Source organism: Pinus tabuliformis, chromosome 6 (assembly GCF_031772625.1).
Source record: "Pinus tabuliformis cultivar Carrire ecotype Pingquan chromosome 6, CPIR1, whole genome shotgun sequence".
Taxonomy (NCBI): Eukaryota; Viridiplantae; Streptophyta; class Pinopsida; order Pinales; family Pinaceae; genus Pinus; species Pinus tabuliformis.
This window is the reverse complement of record NC_142292.1, coordinates 1,855,974,332-1,855,995,179: the sequence shown is the minus strand read 5'-3', so window position 1 is coordinate 1,855,995,179 and position 20,848 is coordinate 1,855,974,332. Positions and strand designations below refer to the sequence as shown.

At 38.0% G+C, this 20,848-nt stretch overlaps 1 protein-coding gene across 1 annotated transcript; it reads left to right on the top strand.

Annotated features, from left to right (window-relative positions):
- The first annotated feature begins 14,507 nt into the window (after nucleotides 1-14,507).
- Nucleotides 14,508-18,002, top strand: LOC149266462 (heat shock cognate 70 kDa protein-like). The gene is made up of 2 exons (XM_089396539.1): nucleotides 14,508-16,126; nucleotides 17,357-18,002. Exons 1-2 carry the CDS (start codon nucleotides 14,605-14,607, stop codon nucleotides 17,677-17,679), a joined length of 1,845 nt encoding a protein of 614 aa, XP_089252665.1. The 5' UTR covers nucleotides 14,508-14,604; the 3' UTR covers nucleotides 17,680-18,002.
- The last annotated feature ends 2,846 nt before the right edge of the window (nucleotides 18,003-20,848 follow it).

The window sequence follows — 20,848 nt, the reverse complement described above, 5'->3', positions numbered from 1 at the left end:
ACGATTTTGGAGGAGCCACGATTGGTGAAGCAACTTTAGGAGGTTGCAGAGCAGCCACAACTGGAGAAGCCGAGAGGAGACTAAGTGGAGGGATCCACTCATGTAGAGACCTCCAGTAGGGGGAAATTTCAAGCCAAGTGGGCAGACGGATCACATGCATCCATACATCCAGGTCAGAGGTGGGGTGATGTGGAGTGATCATCCCAAGAAGGCTGGAATAGGGGCAGGATCCTTGAGGTACCCAACCTCTTTTATTTGACCTTGCTACAGGAGCCCCGATGAGGAGTAGCAAGATTGGCTGATTGGGTAGAGACAGATGTGGATGGAGCGGTAGAGAGAGCTACAATGCAGAAGTCCTAGGACTGTGTAGAGCTAGCAAGCTGCAACAATGCGAGAGGCACAAGAGTGTTGCACCAGTGCAAGATGGCACAAAGAGGTGTGCAACGGTGCAAGATGCATGGAGTGTTGCAGCAGCTCAGAGGTTAGAGAGGGAGCACTTGTTAGTGGAAAAAGTATCTTCAGCATCAAAGTATGTTTCTAGCACAATAGAGAGGTCAGTTGGGAGTTTTTTTTTTTCTAGAGTTGCTAAAGCGTCCACCCTTGAAAGAAGTGTTGCATGCAGAACATTCCAAAGGTTCAGGATTGGGTTCAAGTTGAAGCCTTTCTTATTGAGAGGGAGTGTTGAAAATGGAAACAATAAATGCTAAAAATAGCACTACTATAAATAGCAATTCTGGTACCAGTGCTGGACTGAGCAACAAGGAATGAAAAATGGAAGTGCTATTTTTAGCAGTTCAGGATAGATTCCTATTTTAGTCAGTCCCTAAACTAAAATAGTGAAGTAAAATTCGAATTTGATCTTAGCAGTTGTTTGTAAAATAATTAATTAATTCATCTTGAGTTAATTAGTTAAGGAAAATCAAACATGAAGTCTATGTGGGGACATGCAACAGTTTCTCCATTGATTGAGGAATTTATCCATCAGTTAAAGAGATAAGGATGAGTTGTAATATTGAGTTGTAATTAGTTGGGTCAGTTAACTGAGTCAAATCTAGTTATATTAATTCAAACAGTTTGTTGAATTAATTGTGAGTTTAGTTAGTTAATGCTTGCATGCATGTAACTGCTGCACTTCAGATAACTGAATATTATCTCATAAATAACTCATGCATGTCAGTTCAGACAGAGACCCAGTTGAGATCAGAGGAGGGACAATGTACTATCAGTTGGATGGATTTTTCCTATAAAGGAAACTCATCCATGGAGAAGGATTTATCTCCTTCAGGATTGCGCAGTTACTACTGGGCCAAGTGAGCAGTGTGAGGTGGGAATTCACATGTGTGGAAGCACTGGACCCCAAGAAAAACTGCGCAAGGAAATAGGAGGCTTGGAGGGTAGAGGAGAAGATTTGTGAGAGGCCTTATGAGCAACAGAGGGATTATACTGAGATATGGCTAGCTTCCAAGCTAAGGCTTTGTGTAATTCTGTGACTATTTTCCACTTGTATGATAATACAGAGATTGGGGTTTTAGGCTGAGGCTTTCCTTGGGTTATTTCTTTTGTGTTATGTGTGATTGCTTCTCATTCTCATTTATATCTGTTCTTGTTTGATACTGCTCATATGTGACTAAACTTCCGCAAAGTGTTGTAGAAGTAGATCTTGTATTGTGTTTTAGTATATTGCATAATATGTTGATCTACAGTGGGAATTTCTACAGGTATTTTGCAGTTCACAGTTGCTTGGTAAACCTTTTGCTTAGATTATCCCTCTTTTGTTTTGTTATGTTACTTTGACTAAAATAAAATTAATTGACTGTGGATAACATTCTTCACACTCGCTCCTTAGTTGGTCTTAGGTTGAGACATATGGCAACAAATCTGGAGTCCACATATCAAGGAATTCCTTTTGAAGGGAATCCTAGTCCTTTTCCTCCTTTTGGAAGTATTGGTGCTCTTTATATGGCTACATTGTCCCTTCCAGAATTTACCAATTGCTTGCTAGTATGGTTGTTTTCAACCTCCTTGGTTCAAAATGTCATGATTTCTCCGCAATCAAGTACTCCTCCAACTGGACAAAATCAACCTCCAGTTGATCCTAAAGTTGACCCTTTGCCTTCTTCCTCAGTTGTTTCTTCCTCCCCTTCTTCCTCTTAGCCTGGTGAAAGTATTGGTACTAGTAACCAGGTGGCTAAGAAGAAGAAGAAAGGGAAGAAGAAGGAGAAGAATCAAATTCAGCAGAGGGGCAACCAAGTAACCATTGCTTTGAATGCAACATCTGATGAGAAACCATCCGTCATGCCTCACAAACTTCGATATCCATGTAAAATTTGTGCAGGAGACCATCTTCTTCGAAATCATTATGGTATTCCTCCGATCTTAGATGAATGGTCTTCCTGTTCACATCATCCTGTGTCATCAACTTATTGAGATCATGCTGGTGACACACCATCAACTAGTGGTAGTAAAGTTCATGGAAAGAAGGGTAAAGTTAAGTTTCCCTGTAGGTTGTATGAAGGGAATCACCCCGTTCACCTTTGTCCCTATCTGAATGAAGCCAAAAAAGTGTTGGATAACCGTCCTGCTTCTCCACAGTGACTTCCATCTGGTTACAGGAGACTCTCCCTTAATCCTTCACTAGTTGATGAATTGACTGACCAAAATCAACTGTCGGTCAAACCCACTCTCTCTGAAAGTGAATCCTATGAGTCTATACCTAACCCAAATCAATAGGTCAAGGAAACAATTGACTCGATTTCACCTTCAGTTAATTGTACTTTTCGTGTAGAGAGTGAGTATGATACTGCTCAAGTTCTTTTTGTTTCTTCAGATTCCAATGAGCTTGGAGGCAACCCTCCTGTTCCATCAAGACAAGAGGAAAATCCTCCCGTTCTCGTAACTCAAGGGGATAATTCTCTCATTCTTATGGTACCACATCCAAGTAGTCTGGTCACTTCCTTTGATTGGAATCGTGGCAGGATTCCGTCTTCCTTCTTTTGTGCCTTTCTAGATCATAGTACAGGTTTGTAATATGATTGTATCTGGCACTATTATAGATGAAGGTGCATCTATGAGTATCCTTACATCCACTACTTGGCAAGCGCTCGGATTGCCGCCGCTTGTGCTTGCTACCCAGAATTTGTTGGCTTTTAATAGGGGAACCAGTCAACCATTAGGGATCCTTCCTCAGTTGCCTATTACTTTGGGAGGAAAAATTGTTCATATCAATGTGATGGTAGTCCCAAGCCCTTTAGATTACAATTTACTTCTTGGGCGTGACTATGTTTATGACATGGGAGCTATTGTTTCAAAACTCTTTCGAGTGATGTGTTTCCCACATGAAGGAAAAATTGTCACTGTTGACCAGATTTCATTTCCCGATCCAAATATGGCTTCCAGTTAACCATCTTCCCTAAATGGTCCTTTTGTCGTGTTAGCTCTGCTATGCAACGCTGATATTCTAAGGTTAGAAAGGATCATGGTCTGATTGGTTACGTTCAAAGGGAAGTTCACATTGGTCACTTTCTCCTTTCTTCCTCTGCCCTGCTTACTCTCCTCCATTTCCATTTCCCTATGTGCCTCCTAAACCCGAGAAAGTAGCCCCTTTGATTTTAGCCCCGAGCGCAAAACCCCAACCTACCATATGTCTCCGCGCATTCAGAACTCGTTGCGACGCATTCCCACTATTGATCACCCCGCCAATCCAACAACTACCGTCGCACCCGATAAAGGCACCGACTCTACCACTCTGTGTCGTCAGATCATCTCCACCAAGATCTGATGGTCTTAACTCTCATCGCGCTAGCAACTTAATTGAACGTTAGCACGTGATGAGAGCGGTTTTTCTCTCTCATCCGCTGCTATGTGTCGATCGCTGGATGGAATCGCGCGACCCCAGGCATTTATCGCTTAGTGCCTGAAAGCGATGTGATGAATACCATTACTGCCCGACCAGTCCACCCCGCCCAATAAACAACCGCGCAACTCCGTTTCTCGACGACTGTCCAATCTATCCGCTAAAGATCTAATGGCTCTAACTCATCCTACTCCCAACTCAGTCAATAGCCTCCGCCGAGCCATCTCCACCGTTCATTTTCTCGATCCGATGATCATCCTTCCCTCTCATCCCGATTGTCCGTTTGCCCATGCATCCCACGTCCTTGACCATTATGTTTGCCCGAAGAAGGAGATGACCAACTATGCCAGTATCAGTCACTGTCAGACCCCTAACAACAATTTAACAGAAAGCATGGTCGAAAGGAGAAAAGGACAAGCACGACCCTGTAACTAAATTTAACAGTCATGGACTCTGCTGGTACGAGCACTCCAACCGCCTAAAGGACAACACAACACCTGAATAGATAGATTCACCCACTGAAACAAGCAAATTCGTTCAGAGACTCCATCAGGTAGTTAAATGCGGTTGGTGGTCAATTATGACCCCTCCATACCTAAGCGGCCAAGTGCCCTTGTAATGTAAATCTATAAATACCCAGAAATATTATGTAATCAAGGTTGGCATTTGATGTAAGGTTCAACTTCTGGAGACTGTAGACATTTTGTCACTTGCAGCATCTCGTCTTCATTTTCAACTAATACAAGCTTCTTTTGCTGTTAATTGCTCACTTTTCATTTCCCTCTGTTCTAAGCTTGTACCTGATATACTGTGTTCTTGATCTATTGATGTTTAGCACTAGATAACTGTCATCTTATCTCTGTGTTAGAATCTTGTATGCATCATTGAATAAGTTACCCAGGTTTCTTTCTATCTAATGCAAGAGAGTTTTCATCCTGTCTTTGCATTAGTAGATTATATTTATAGGTTTCTTTACTAGTTGCAGCTGGCCATCACATGGTCTTGTGCATCTACTGGTGTGGTTAGTATTCTCCATATTCACCCAATATCTAAAACTGTGAGCATTGGTGGTCTAAAGCCTTGTAGTCTGAGGGTGTTCACGCATGTCTGGAGTGAAACAAAGTAGAAGTGGTTATCTGGCTTGAACCAAACCATCATTCCTTCCATTAAACCTGCAACAATAGTTGAATTTATATGTTACCAGGCATCTCCGAGCTACAACCTAGGAGAGTTTCTTGGAATCCTAACATGTCCCAATGGTATCTTCCCTGCCACAGGTCAATTATGTGGCAACCCGTTCCATGCCTACATCAACTAACGATCAATTCAGTGATGTTGTACATTATGTACTAGGGGCGTTGGAACCATATCTCTCTAATACATTCCTTGCTATGGATCCATTCCAGAGCATTGTTCTCCCATCTGATGAGAACCTCTTGGAAGTCATGACCTCTTATGAGTCGTGATTGAGGAAAATGAGGATAGTTCTTTTACTGTGTCAACCTCATTAAAAAATGAAACAGCTCCTGTGAGTATAGTTCCTTGTCTTGTGTCAACCTCATTAAAAAAAGAAACCATGGATATGAGGATAGTTCCTTTTCTTGAGTCAACCTCGTTAAAAAAAATGAAACCAAGGATATGAGGATAGTTCCTGGTCTTGAGTCAACCTCGTTAAAAAATGAAACGAGTATGAGCATAGTTCCTTGTATTTTGTCAAGCTTGTTAAAAAATGAAGGAATCTGAGCAGAGTTCCTTGTCTTGTGTCAATCTCATTAAAAAATGAAACAAGGTCCCCTGGAGGAAAGTTCCAAGTTGAGTTTTTGAGTAGATCTCGTAAAATCCCAGTCAAGTCTTTCACTTGATCTCGTAAATGAACCTTCATTCCATCCACCTGATAGCCCTAAGTAGTCTACTTAGGTGAATGTAATGAAGCTTTGGGGGCATACACCTAGAATCGAGTCATTATGTTGGGGGCATGTAAACCAATCTCAAGCATAGTTTTTCATAATTCAAGCTTGTATAAAAATGAAACTGAATCCAAGCATAGATTTTCATTTCAAGCTTCTGTAAACATGAAACTGAATCCAAGCATAGTTCCCTATGGTTCAAGCTTGTCTAAAAATGAACCCATTTCCATTTTAACCCTCATGATTTCCATTCTATCAGCCTCTTCTGCCAGATGAGCCTTGGTTTTTCTCCTTCCATCATCACTATCTTCTTGGCCAATCATACACTTTCACTTGTTGTTTTACCCTTTTTGAGGAACAGTTGCAATGAGTGGTCTTATTAGCCAACCTCTTCACATAAATCAACATGTTTTGAGAAGTTCCAACATCACCGAAACCAGTTTCTATCCTAGACACCACTCGTTCCTCAAAACAGAGTCCTCTTTAAGCTCTTTTCAAACTCTCGAAATATCAAAAGATTGTTGAGCGCTTGTCCTTTTCAGCTCGTTAACGGATTGGAAATGACATCTACTCAGTATAAGTTTAACCCTTTTTCAAGTTGAGATATATTATTTACGAAAAAGGAATACGTTGACCGAACATGGTCAATAGGTTCTCCCTTGTATTGTTTTACACTTTTTTGGACTTGAGAGAAAAATTTTCGAAAAAAACTTGTGGAGTTTTCTTTTCGTCCCTTTTCAAACTCTCTAAACATTAAAAGGACCGAGTTATCTTTATCGTTAAAATCGTTAAAACATCAAATAGAGACAAAATTGTCGATCATGACAAGGCTGAGTTTCACCTTCGCTAGACTCGTTAAAACATCACATAGCGATGGATTCACCCGAAGGGTGGAATTATACAACAAGCATATGTTATCCTCCTCAGGCTTGATAAAAATAAAGAGGTACTGGTCAACAATGACTGGGGAAAATGGAAAAAGGGGTAAACCACTTTTGGTACCAGGTCGCTCTTGAACATGACACTTTCACTTCATCACCGTGACTATTTGGGTTGGGTTATCAGCTTGATGGTTATCATATCATTGGTCTATCATACCATGCATCACATTATTTTGGGTCAATGCTACCAATTCATTTCAGTGTCGTCGACATGTTCAAGAGAAGTCATTCAGTGAAAATTCATCCTTTGCAATACCATAAACCTTCATTTTGCCATTCTTGAACCTTGTGTCGCCAGTCAAATTCCGTCTCCAAAATCATTAAACTCATTTCGTGTCGTTGATGTGGGATACATCAAGGCCCTCCTACGATGAGTCGCTTCTTGTTGACATCAGCTCATTATCCAAGAAGTTGACTTAGAAACACCCTTCTAGTCCCTTGAGACTTGCATACATCAAGGTCAAGTTTCTCGATTCCAGTGATAGGTTGACATCACTGGGCTTCAACCGAAAGACTTTGTATGGTGTTCGACATTAAAACATCCATTCACACCATGCAGAATGTACTGCAGTACCTTGAGGATCATGATCATTATCGATGATTTCTCTAGCGTCTGTTAGCAACTTACATCATTGGTTGGTAATCAGACGATGTCTTCCCATGTTCGACTTTAGATCACATATTCATATGGTTAGACTCGTATTTGAGCGAACGATTGAACGAGATAGAAGACCCCGGATCTAGTTTCATCCATCTGGGTTGCAATTTCAAGAAATGTACCAAATCATCCGTACAATGGGTTTACATTGATGGTCATTCCAATCATGGGTCTATATCTGTAGATGATTGTCTATGTACTTGTAATGAAAGTTTATATGCTGAGCATGGGTATGTCTCCCCTCAGAAATTCATGAGAAGAAATCAAAATATCATGATATTATGTATTGTAATCAATGTAGGTCACCAACCATTTCAGAACCTCCTCATCACATCATAAAGCATTTCACTCGAAATTAAATTTTCGACTTCATGCTTTAGGGGGCAGCTGTTACAGATCCATTTGGGCACATCAATCCCATCATCCAGATCAGTGTTTTAGGGCTCATCAAACCCTAATTTTAGTTGCTACATGCCCTAAACAAGTCAACCTTTTGAATTCCTCCTTCTCAGATAGTTTCATGGCTTGAAGGCATCCTGAAATGACTCCTAGAGGGACCAACGCAGGTAGGGCCATCCAAGGGTGATCTGCAGAGCACTTAGGCCCATGCAAGGGTGCTCTATAGAGCACTTAAGCCCACTTTGACCTGCGGTGGGTGAGATTGAGTGAAATTCACATAGGGTTATGGGAATATTCTTATCTTCTAGAGCCATCTAGAAGATTCCCACACTTATCAACTCCTATGAGCTCAAAAATGGATGAGGAATGAGTTAAGATACATCCTATCCTCTCATCCCTTCCTCCATGGAACTAATTCTAAGTATGGAAGGCCATTCAATACCCCCATTTATGACATAACCTCCTCCATGTTCCTATAAATTGAGCACTCATCTAAGTGATCGAGGGATGGACTTTGATGATTGTAAGGAGATAATGTTCGTTTGAGAACTGAGACTATTGTAAGTGTCTTTATGCTGCCAGATTGTCATGCTTATGATGTGATGTGGATGGAACCAAATCTGGAGGAGTGACTTTGAATCAGACTTCATCGTTGTAATTCTTCCTTCTATTCAATGAAGTATTTGCACCTTTTTCCATATGCTTATCTTGATATGTGATGCTTATATGTGTGAATGTTTGTGTTTCCATTTACTTGTAATCAATAGATATTTTTCTTTGATCGGTTCCTTGTCTTATGTTGATGTTTACAGGTACTTCTCAAGCGTGTTAAGTATGGGAAGGAGCGACGGGATCAATACAAAGGAGACAAGAGAAAAGCGAAAGTACAAGTAGGTCCTCTCATTCTCTTTGTCTTATCTATTTCTTATAGAAAAAGGTTAAAGTGCTTTAAAACTATTGTTCTAGATGTAGCTACTGTCTAGGGAATTAGTATTTATCTATAGATACCAAATTCTTCATAACATGACCTATAAATCTTATTAGATGTTTTCGTCCAATCCCAAGAAGCAATCCATTCGAAATTTAGTTGCACTCTTGCAGTAGCCTTCTTTTTGGAACATCTATTTGTATGATGATTTCACTTTCCACGATGCTCACACGGGTGAAGATCAAAACACCGATCTTTCACATGTCCAACTCTGTTACAATGTTGGCATCTATCAACTTGTTCTAGAACAACACCATCCAGAAATCCAACACTTCAGAATTATATTTGTTTAGAAAAATCTGGGATGTGAAAAGATACATCCAGAATATCCTTGTTGTAACCCAAACCAGTTCTTTTTTTATTGTGTGTAATCTCTTCCCACAGTCTTATACAAGTTTTTATAACGACATGCTTCACATATGTATGCTAATGACTTTCGCATACACTTTCCTGAACACAACTTTCCACAACACCCAAATTTTCTCCTGAAACCACTTCATTACTCTGATCATTAACTTACTGATGATCAGGCTCAAACAAACTATTATTTTGGACAAAAACAATTTCAAAATTATTCTTTTGTAATTCATGTAGTTCATCTCGTTGAAACTGGGAATCTAGCTCTAATAATTCAATTGCGCTTCTCGCATTTTGAAAATATCTTTGGATTTCAAAGAGTGTGTCCTTGCTAACTTGGACACTGTTATGTTCAGTGTATGGCATTAAATTGTATAATAACTGCAACAAATCATCGACTTTGGCCATTTTCTCCAACAATCAACTTTGAGAAAAGGGGTGATGGTTACCACCAAAAATGCACCCAATATAAACAAATTTACGATGAATTAACCGAGTGTGCAATTCAACCAAAAGTTCACTTGTTTACAAAGAAAATTCAAGAATAAAGAGATGAATAATGCTATATAGCTGCAATTACACAATTAGGAACTTTTATCTTTGCTCCATACAATGAACACCATGAAAAATCAAGTTTGTTGTGATTTATATCCAATATGCATGAGTTGCAAATTTATCAAATAGTGACATGCTCAGAGTCACCAACCCATGGTAACCAAAATCATGTTCACAACCTCCAAAAATATCTCCCAAAATTAGCTTTAAAAAAATATATCTCCCAAAATTATCTTTACAAGGTTTTCAACTAATGACCTCTACCACACCATGTAACTATATAAGCTTGGCTAACCACAATGTCATTTTCCCTTCTTGAATTTACATTCATAAATGCTATAATTTAAACTTCAACATAATCAAAACTTGATGTCATGTCATTCTTGTGTAGTGCAACAAAGGCACGCCAACTCTTTTTCTCCACTTCCAATCAAAACTACTCCATTTAATGAAAATAAGAGAAAAAGGGCACTACTTATAAACCACTTCTCAAAAACTTTCCCAAAATATATGCCACCAATTAATTCTCAAAATTCTTAAAAAAAACTTGGTTTTTTTTTTTAAGTTCATGTAAAAATTACTTTTATCTTGGCTCCTTTTAACTTTGAAAAGTAAAGTTTGCTCGTTGACTTTAATCTTTTTAATGGTGAATTTTACATGTGAACATGATGGCGAAATCCTGAGAGTTACTCCTTACTCCTGGGTATTTTTTATTCCTTTCTCAATTTAAAGAAAACTTTCACAGTTGTCTCAAAAATTAGCGTTCACATTTGAAATTGTTATTTAAATAATTTTTAAATTTCAACACAATTTAATGTGAATTCCATTTCTTCGATGCTTACCAACTTCTTCCACGTTATTCCGCTTGAAAATTTTGTATCAAACTCTTTCTTCCTCACTTTTTGATGGAAGCCCTTTCAAACAGACCTCGCTCACCTTCCAATTCTTCACTGTTGTCATTTTTTTCACCATCAAAGGAGATGTATATAATTAACACAACTATCTCGTTGTTTCACAACAGACAAGAGACACTCTGACAATAGGCCTTGACAACTTAAAAAAACTCTGCGTCAAAACACAAATTTCAACAATGAAAGTTTGGGCTTCTATTCGGCTTTGACGACTTCAAATGACTTCAATACTGCAAAAATTTGCTGGAATCTATTAAATTCGCAGTCACATTCCTCTAAAGAACAATTTGATATTGAACCTGTCTCTTCTTGGTCAAACTCTTGCATCACACACCGATTGAATATCGGTCAAAGTTTACAAAAGCACAAAAGATCACTGCTAGATCAATATTTTGAAAATTGGATTCATCACAGAACATCTGATCAAATTTTAGAATAGATCAGTGATTGATTTTTACTAGTTAAACCATTCGACCTTCAACATTAACCTCATACATATAGAATTGCAAACACAGAGAGAAAACATGAGCTAGAAAATCAATCACGATCATGAAATCTGGAATTGAAAGGTAAGACCATAATCTAATAGTCTCACATAATTCTGTTTACACATAATTCTCATCAATTCTCTCAAACCTCTTCTTAACATAATCAAAACTACAATTTTGCACACAAATATAATTTTCCAATAAATCCATATCCAAAAATGGTTAAGATCTATAAATGAGATGTAGTAGCTAAACCAACATGATTCGGAGGAGAGATTTCCTTTAAGATCTATAAATGAGATGTAGTAGCTAAACCAACATGATTCGGAGGAGAGATTTCCTTGCCCTTCATACTTTAGGACAAACTTTTACTTTTATACGCAGGATTCTATCAAAATTACCACCTCCATGGATCCCGTTCTGGCACAATACATTGGTCGAGAATCTCATCCAAGATCTCCTACCTAGTGCTTTAGATGGTGACAAAACTAGTGGCACAATTTAATTAATAGGCAGACAAACTACTAGCTCTGATACCATTGTAAAACACAGAAGGCTGGAAACCAAATCAAATGTATAGTAATCAATCTCAAAGAATTATGTACATGATATACATATAAATACATATAGGAAACAGTTGAATTAGTTCCTGGGTTTTCTTGGAATCTAATAACTACCCAAACTGGCCCAAGGTTAATCCCGAGGATTTAAAACACATGAGACTCGAAACCAAATCAAATGTACATTAATCAATCTCAAACAATGATGTACAACGTGTACATATTAATACATATATGAAATAATTGAATTAGTTCCTGGGAGTTCTTGGACTCCAATAACTACCCAAAAAAACCCAAGGTTAATCCTGAGGATTAGTTGTCCAACATACAGGTCAGAGTTCAGTCATTAGATACCCACCTACTTCTAAATCGTAAAACATTACGACAACATTTTTTTTGTAAGATTGGCAGGACATTTTCATTCATTTTCTTCAAAAAGAAGGTTACAACCATAATTAAAGTGGTTATGTGGCCTAAACTTGCCCAGAGAGAAATCAAGTTTGTTGGCCATCGAACAATATTATAAGCCATCCAAAAATATACAAGTTTAAGTCTTTCTAACAATGCCTTATACGACTAAATGTCTTGAAGCCTACTAAGATCTAGGTACTTAAAACAAAATATCATAGAGTTCATATTTTACATATAGCTTAAACAAAATTGAAAAGAAAATTGAGCCAAGCATACTACTATTCATTAGAGGAGTCCACGTGAGTTGGATTTTTCGCACTTGAACCTAGTAATTTAGACTGGGGAAGACAAGGAATGTGTTTCTCGATGAGCTTGAGACAAGCATTCTGCTATTGGATTTGAAGTTGAATAAGTTGAAATCCCTTATGAATTTCTTGAAGACTGAGATTATACTTGGAAGAGCCAACCATTGGGTTAATTATGGCCTTGGCTACATTATTCTTCATTAACCAACAGAGGTGTAAAGTCTGCTTATATTGAGAAGTTTGACCTCTAGAGTGGCTAGGGTCTAGAACCAAGTCTCTCCATTCTTCCAATTGTATATCAGCATCTGCTCGACGGTTTAGTTCTGCCTCCGAATTACAAATAAGCAGACAGACTTGTGTTGGAGTGTCTGTTTGTTATGACGAGGCAGAGTCATAGATAAGCCTTAAGGAATATTTGTGTCTCATGCTCCTCACATGGCGAGGATGGGCTTGACTATTTTCATCTTGCTTCCCGCACTTCTTCCACGTCCTCGACCACCTCTCATTGAGGAGCTTGAACCAGAAGAAGGACGAACCATATTACCACTTGAACAACCTGTATGGAAATAGAAAACCCTGTGACAGTCAGCCTAGACCTCGAGCTTGAAGCAACAAGAAAGTTTGAGGTCCCGATGATCACACTGCAATTGGAAACCTGAAAGGGTAGATAACATAAAGCATAGAATGTTAAACATTAGGCTTGAACCCAACAATTATCCTGAGAATGATTTGGTTATGTCGCCAAAGACTGGAAACAACAAACCTAGACTCCTCGAGCCCTCTTAAGACCATACACAGAATTAAAACGAGACGAACCACACATAAGAAACCCTGAACCCTAACAACCTTCAGAGACAACGAATGAGCCAAACAATGAACACAGAAATCCATACATGCTATATATAAAAAGCTCCATGCCAAAGAGTTCCAATACATTCCCATGCGAGATAGTAACATTCTGAAGAAAACATAAACAATTAGATAGTAAGCAGACAATTCATAATAAAACCCAGAGTGTTCCTTCCAGTATTCATGGCAAAGTTTCCATTTGCTTGTAGGCTACAAATTATGTATACTTCCCCATCAGATTGCACAATAGTACAAGTCTCAAGGAATGAAATAAGAGAGGGGCGAAGAGAAAGAGCATACCCACTGACTTTATTCATGTGGCGAGAGGAACCAGTTACACCAGGGCGACATACCATGATAGCCTCCCACTTGTACTGCCTCGAGCTGACAAGGATCCTTGAACCGATACCAGAACCTGGAACAAGGTAACTTCCGCCTGGGAATGAAGGTTTGTCGCCACCAAAATTCCACGATAAGGTGTCTCTTCGACCAATCCTTACATCATTTACTCTTTGCATGCATGATGCCACATTACCACGTCATCCAAATTTGCGAGGGATGTAGTAAGGTCGCCCTCCCATCCTTTCTGATTTAACGTTAATCATGGACTAGATCCCAAAGGCTCCTTTCTATCAACACACACCTTGATTGGGAAAAAACATTACAACGACATTAATCATAAGAAAATGTGTTAAATGATATGTTGCGAGCTAGTGTTGAATTTCCCAATAAAGGATTTTCTATAATTAATATCCAAGTTTTTTTTTTTTTTTTTTTAACAATGCACGGAGAAGTTGATTATGTGGAGGAAGTTGTGTAGAGGTAATTATGTGGAGAGCTTACACTTTACATAAAACATTGTCCAGAGAGAAAGAGAATCAATTAATTAGTGGTAGAGCCAAGGACTATGTTTCATCATAGCTATTAATCTTGTTACCATTACAAAATATCTGCATATGAGTAAAGATGAATTCCATAAGAAATGTTCATTTTACAACTACTTTACTTTTATTATTCTTGTTATTTACAAAAATCGTTTCCCGGAAAAAGTTTGTTCACCGTTCTTAGTTCCTTATAAAATTATTCCATTCCCAAAGACTGAAATAAACCGTACAAAAGTTTGGTTCTATGGATTAAAACAAAGAAGAAATATAGCCCCACTAACAGAGATTCGAAATCAGTTCACTTTCCAACGATGAAGCCACCTTCCATTGTCATCGTGGTAAAACCCACCTAACTATCTCACCGACCTTAAGGTTCGGGGTTCGGGTCGGGGTCTGGGAAGAGTCATGAGCTTTTAAGTTCCTTGCATCTGACTCTTCTGTCTGTAAATTGCAACTTATAATTACTCCACTGCATTGCCGTACTTTCAAGTTAGGAGTTATCTTATTTCAAAGTAATTGGTTGAGGAACATATGAGATATGGATGCCAACGGTAAAGAGAGAGCTATTGGCATTGATTTGGGAACAACTTACAGCTGCGTCGCAGTGTGGCAGCACGATAGAATTGAAATTATTGTTAATGATCAGGGGAACAGAGTCACGCCTTCCATTGTTGCTTTCACAGCCTCTGAGAGGCTGGTTGGCGATGGTGCAAAATATCAGGTCGCAACCAATCCCCACAACACCGTGTTCGATGTGAAAAGACTCATCGGAAGGCGATTCAGCGACCTCGATGTACAGAGTGACATGAAACTATGGCCCTTCACTGTAGTTTCCGGGGACAATGACAAGCCACTCATCCAAGTTGAGTACAAAGGCCAGAGGAAGGAGTTCGCAGCAGAGGAGATATCTTCTATGGTCTTATCGAAGATGAAGATGATAGCCGAAGCTTATCTCAAATCTGATGTCAAAAATGCCGTGGTCACAGTGCCGGCCTATTTTAGCGATTCTCAGAGGAAGGCCACTAAAGATGCTGGTGTCATTGCGGGTCTTAATGTGATGAGGATTATTAATGAACCCACAGCAGCAGCTATAGCTTATGGGTTTTCTACACAGTGCACTGAAAAGAAGACAATCCTGATTTTTGACCTGGGTGGAGGAACTTTTGACGTTTCCATCCTTACCGTTGAGAGTGGTAAATTTGAGGTGAAGGTTGTTGGAGGGGACATGCATTTGGGAGGGGAGGATTTTGATAACAGGATGCTCAATTACTGTGTTGAGCAATTCCAGAGAAGAAACAAAAAGGAGTTGAGTACAAATGCAAAGGCTCTTCGGAGACTGCGCTCAGAATGCGAGAGAGCAAAAAGAAGTCTATCTTCTGCTGTGGAAACTGTGATTGATATTGATTCTCTCTACGAAGGATTAGACTTTCACATAAAAATTGCAAGGGCAAAGTTTGAAGCACTCAACGCTGAGTTGTTCGAAAAGTGTATGGAAATCGTGAAGCAATGTCTGGAAGACGCCAAGCTGAGCAAAGAGCAAATTGACGAAGTTGCACTGGTAGGCGGCTCCACCCGCATTCCAAAGCTCCAGGAACTCCTTCAACACTTCTTTGATGGAAAACAACTCTGCAAAAGTTTAAATCCTGATGAAGCTGTTGCACATGGTGCTGCACTTCAGGCTGCAACCCTCAACGAGGAAAGCGTCCACCTAGTACTGATGGACGTAACACCTTTGAGTCTTGGACTCAAAGTTCGTGGAGATGTTATGTCTGTAGTCGTTCCCAGGAATACTCCCATTCCCACTCGGAGGGAGGGTAATTTCACTACCCTGCGTGACAGTGGGTCATTCAATGTGTCGTTTAATGTTTATGAAGGTGAGAGAGCTATGGTTGTCGACAACAATTTGCTGGGTCAATTTATTTTATGGGGAATTCAGGCATCTCCATTTGAAAGGCCACAACTTAAAGCTGTGTTTGAAGTGGATGTGGATGGAATCCTGAAAGTGTCTGCCGAGGACGAAAGAAGCGGGGTAAGTAATCAGATTACAATTGCTAACGACGGTGGTCGGCCTATGTTACCAGAAACGAGAAACGGGAAACAAGACGAGAAACGACAACGGTACGAGAAACGTAGTTTGAAGGTTTCGCATGCAAGAAACGAGGAGAGAGAAAAACAACAAAAATATGAAAAACACAGATTTAATTTCAATTTTCAATATAGTTTAAACTAGATTTACAACCAGATTTGAGATTTGAATAAAAATTAAATAAATTGAATACTGTTTATCTCACATACTGATGCTTAACAAATTGACCATTAAATATATGTCTTCTGTTTCTTATGCCTTCTGCTAATTATTGTTTATGTGTGGAAATTTCAAAAAATTGTATATATATGTCACCCAAGACCAAAATATACCATTCGGTGAGAAACAATAAGTAAAATCTACAATTGAATATACACTTCTTAAACCATATATGGAATTATGTTTAACCTATGAGTTTTACCCATATATATTAATGCAGAGATTAACTTAAAATTAATGCAGAGATTAACTTGTTTTCAAAAAGGGAAATCGACCTAGGTGGTATCTGGTCTTCAATTGCTATTAGGAGTGCTAGGTGGTATCTGGTCTTCAATTGCTATTAGGAGTGCTAGTAGTTCTCAGTTTGATGAGCTTAGTGAAACTCTACTCTTCAGGTTTCTTTGTGAATGATGCAAACCACTGCAAACGCTTTTACATTCATAAAGAATATCCAAATGTTATAGAACTCTTTTCCAAACTCCAAGACATTAAGAAAAAGTAGAGGCAATTCAGAATATGATAGAAAAATCCTTAGATGAGATGCATGGCGAAGAATCCGAAGGCCCAAAGACCGTCGAATCAGAGCGTTTGAAATTCAGCACAGCTCTTGCAGAAATTCTCGTCCCTGTGGATTCTATTAAAATTTGGTGCATTTGGTACTTCATTGGTAAACATATGCTTCATTGCAGGAATCTATGAACACACAGGAAGGGAATTTGGTACCTGAAATTTTAAATAAATTTATGCAAAGAGCTAAAAACAGAGCTGAGAACGAACTCTAAAGAAACAAATTACAACGAACTGAGCTCTGGAAAAATACAGGGTAACAAAAACGGCCGTAGAAAACGGCGTTTCCCGTGCCGTTGCGTTTCTTGTGCGTTTTTTTCCGAAAAACGGCCGTAGAAAACGGCGTTTCCCGTGCCGTTGCGTTTCTTGTGCGTTTTTTTCCGGGAACGGTGGCTACCGTCCCGTTTCTGGTAACTATGTGGTCGGCTGAAAAAAGATGAGATTGAGAGAATGTTGGGTGATGCAGAGAGATTCCGACGGGAGGATGAAGAGGCCAAGAAGAGGCATATTGCCAGAGAAAATTTGGCCACTTGTGTTTACAACGTGAGAAGCAGAGTCAAAGAAGCCAGAATCAAGGGAAGCATCACAAATTCAGAAAATATGGAGCAAATGTTAGATGGCGTAGAAGAATGGTTGGATGAAAATGATTCTGCAGAGGTTGAAGAATTAGAAGAGAAATTGAAAGCCCTCAAATTGAAATGCAGACGATTGAAAAAGAAAGGACGATTTACTGAACTTTGAAACCCTGGGCTTCTTCAATTTTAGATAATGGTATCCAGAATATATCAATAATTTATGTACTAGGATAATATGTTTCTCTGGTGCGAGCAAGCTGCCACCATATGTAGTTATTTTGGCCTCAAAACTTTTACAGGCTATGTTTTGAGTCCCTGCGGCTTCGGGGCTGGCAGGGACTATTGTAATAGCATATGTAGTTATTTTGGCCTCAAAACTTTTACAGGCTGTGTTATGAGTCCCTGCCGCTTCGGGGCTGGCAGGGACTATTGTAATACTTTGAAATCCCTGCAATTGGCGCTTAAATAGAACGAAACAAAATTCTAAAAGGAATTGTTAAAACAAAAAAGTAAAGAAACATGTAGTTTATTCTTTTGGTTAGCTAGAGTCTAGATTCCATTTCTGGGTTTGAAGCCCGATTTACATTGAACCCTGATTTCCATACTGAAGACACAAGTGAAAACGAAATGGTAAAACATAACCAATTTATGACAAATTCCATCATTCATAAACTATCACCCCAAGATGTCTAACAGGCCCTTCCTTAAATCCATATCTACACACATATGTACTCCTAAAATTTACTGATTGAGCCATAGAATGTTGTTATTGCCAGAGCTCGATTAGTAGCCCTGATAACTTAACTCACAGTGCTCGTGTGGTCACCAACTGCCTATTCAAATTAAAAACTGGCTCCCACCCCTTCACTGCCAAATATGTGTTGCTCCAGAACCAGTGCCTCGAATTAAGGGATTCAATGTCCTTCGGCTGCCTAGCTATTGGGAGGGAGGATTTATGAATGAACGTGTTGAGAGGAGACCAGTTTCAGCGAGACATACCCCTTGTATATTATGCAGTGGATTATGCCTTTGCTATCTCCGTAACGGGATATGAATTTCAGTCAATTGAATCGGTATCACTGAGAATTCAATCTTCTGGCAAGACTTGGGTAATTGCCATGAAATCTGAAATTGAATCTGGTGCCACAGCTATTGCCAAAAACAATGCAATTTCCAACCTGTAAATTCTATGTAGCCAAGAGTAGAGCGCAACGCTTTCTCTCATTTGTCTTACTTGGGTCTTGCTGCTCATTGCACTGGGTGAATAATAGATTCATTGGAGCAGTAGTGAGTAATAGATTCACTGGAGCCTTGGCATTCTGGATCTGGATCTGGATTTGCAAGACGCAGATTAAATGCAAGCCTCTCAGGCTTACTTTACAACTTTCATATTTTTATTAGACTTTATTTAATGTTTATTTTATATTTTTCATTATTATTATATGCCGAAAATAACATTATTCTATATATACATTAAGGACTGCCATTATACAACTTTCATATTTTTATTAGACTTATATTTAATGTTTATTTTATATTTTTCATCATTATTATATGTGGAAAATAACATTATTCTATACATTAAGGTTATACATTAAAGACTGCCATCTGTTGTTGGCTCGTATGTTCACCACTTTGCTTCTGGCATGTTAATTTATTCTATTATGTAATTTAAGTTTTGTACTTATAGGTTGATTCGTTGACCAAGAAGATGCGGGGTGAAAAAATCAGTGTCTTCTTTGCAGGGAGACATGCCCCAAAAATAATGTGATACAAGCATCATTTTCTTCACTAATCTAGAGGAGATCTTGGGTCTTCCACGACGAAGGTTGGAATTTGGATTTTTCTCTATCTGTTATATAATTTAATTTAATTTAATTTTTTATTTTTATTTTTATTTTTTTATTATATTTTGAGTTTTTGTTTTTCATGCAGAATTGTTATATTTAAAATTTTATTTTTAAAAGTGATGTTTTGATAATAAATTAATATTTTATTCATAAATGTTTGATTAAAAATTACTCTTAAGCAACACATTTATGTTAAAAAATTTCACATATTTATCATAAGAAAAATAACAAAATGACAATATCACATAAATAACTTATTGAATTTTAAATCTTGGTTTGAAATTGCATGGAACACTCACAAATCACACGAAAATCACCATAACCTTGAAATCAAATGTCCTTGACCCAAACATGCCATAACATTTTTATATATCACATATGATTAAAGAGATCTTATGTGACATATAATATGTAAAATGACAACCAAAGACAAACAAAATAAAACTATTGAATGTTCTCAATACAAATTCAAAAGGAGATTAATTAATATGATTTATGCTAAGATTTACATAATTTAATATATACTATTGGATCTAAAGATAAAATATACATTTAACAATATATATTTTAGCACTACTCGGGATCATGAGATATATACTAATATTAACAAGATTGAAATCATAGTATCTTAACTTTAAAAAAAATTAAAAGACTAAAATTATAACAAATGGACATTATGGATCTCTTACTATCATGTTATAGGATTATGTTTTGATTTCCTCCTCCATTATTACATTCTCCAAGAAAAAACACTTATAATTATTAAATGTGATAAAAGCATGCGTTGATGAAATCTTTCTTTCTATTTATCACTGAAATTTAGATAAATCAATATGGAGTTGTCTATAATGCGACTTTTTGGAGATTCCGGTGACGGAATCCGGCGGAAGAAATTGAGGTTAAATCTTAATTTGTTGCAGTTAAAATGGTTTTTTAACTGCATATTTGGATTCAGCACCCTCGAAAACCCCTGGGACGCTTTCATTGTGCAGAAACTAGCTATCAAACTTGCGATTCCAATAAATTCCTGCCGGATTTCAACCGGAAAAACCCGCCGGAAAGGCTTTCAAAAAGTCGCGTTATAGACAACTGCAATCAATATATATATATATATATATATATATATATATATATATATATATATATATATATATATATATATATAAACTACTAAAATACGTACGTACATACATATATAAACAACAAAATCAATGTGTATCAAAAGTAATATTGAATAAAATCATAAGAAACTCACTCTAATAGGACTCTACCATTGCCTTAGATTTATATTCGTTCTATGAGACAAGGAGCTTTTGCATCTATCATACATGTCATTGGCCATGTTCATTTTCCATGCACTTTCCCTCCCTGCATGGATCATATTAGGCATTGGGACTCCCAAAACTAGAGTGCAATGAAAACACAAATCATGTTACAAACATGTCTTCCAACATATGTTATAAAAAGAGTACATATATCATATGA

Excerpts from the sequence above, each read along its gene's own strand:
- LOC149266462 (XM_089396539.1), top strand. The coding sequence starts at position 14,605 with ATGGATGCCAACGGTAAAGAGAGAGCTATTGGCATTGATTTGGGAACA. Across the intron at positions 16,127-17,356 it reads GATTACAATTGCTAACGACG|GTGGTCGGCTGAAAAAAGAT; the intron begins GTGGTCGGCCTA and ends TCTGGTAACTAT.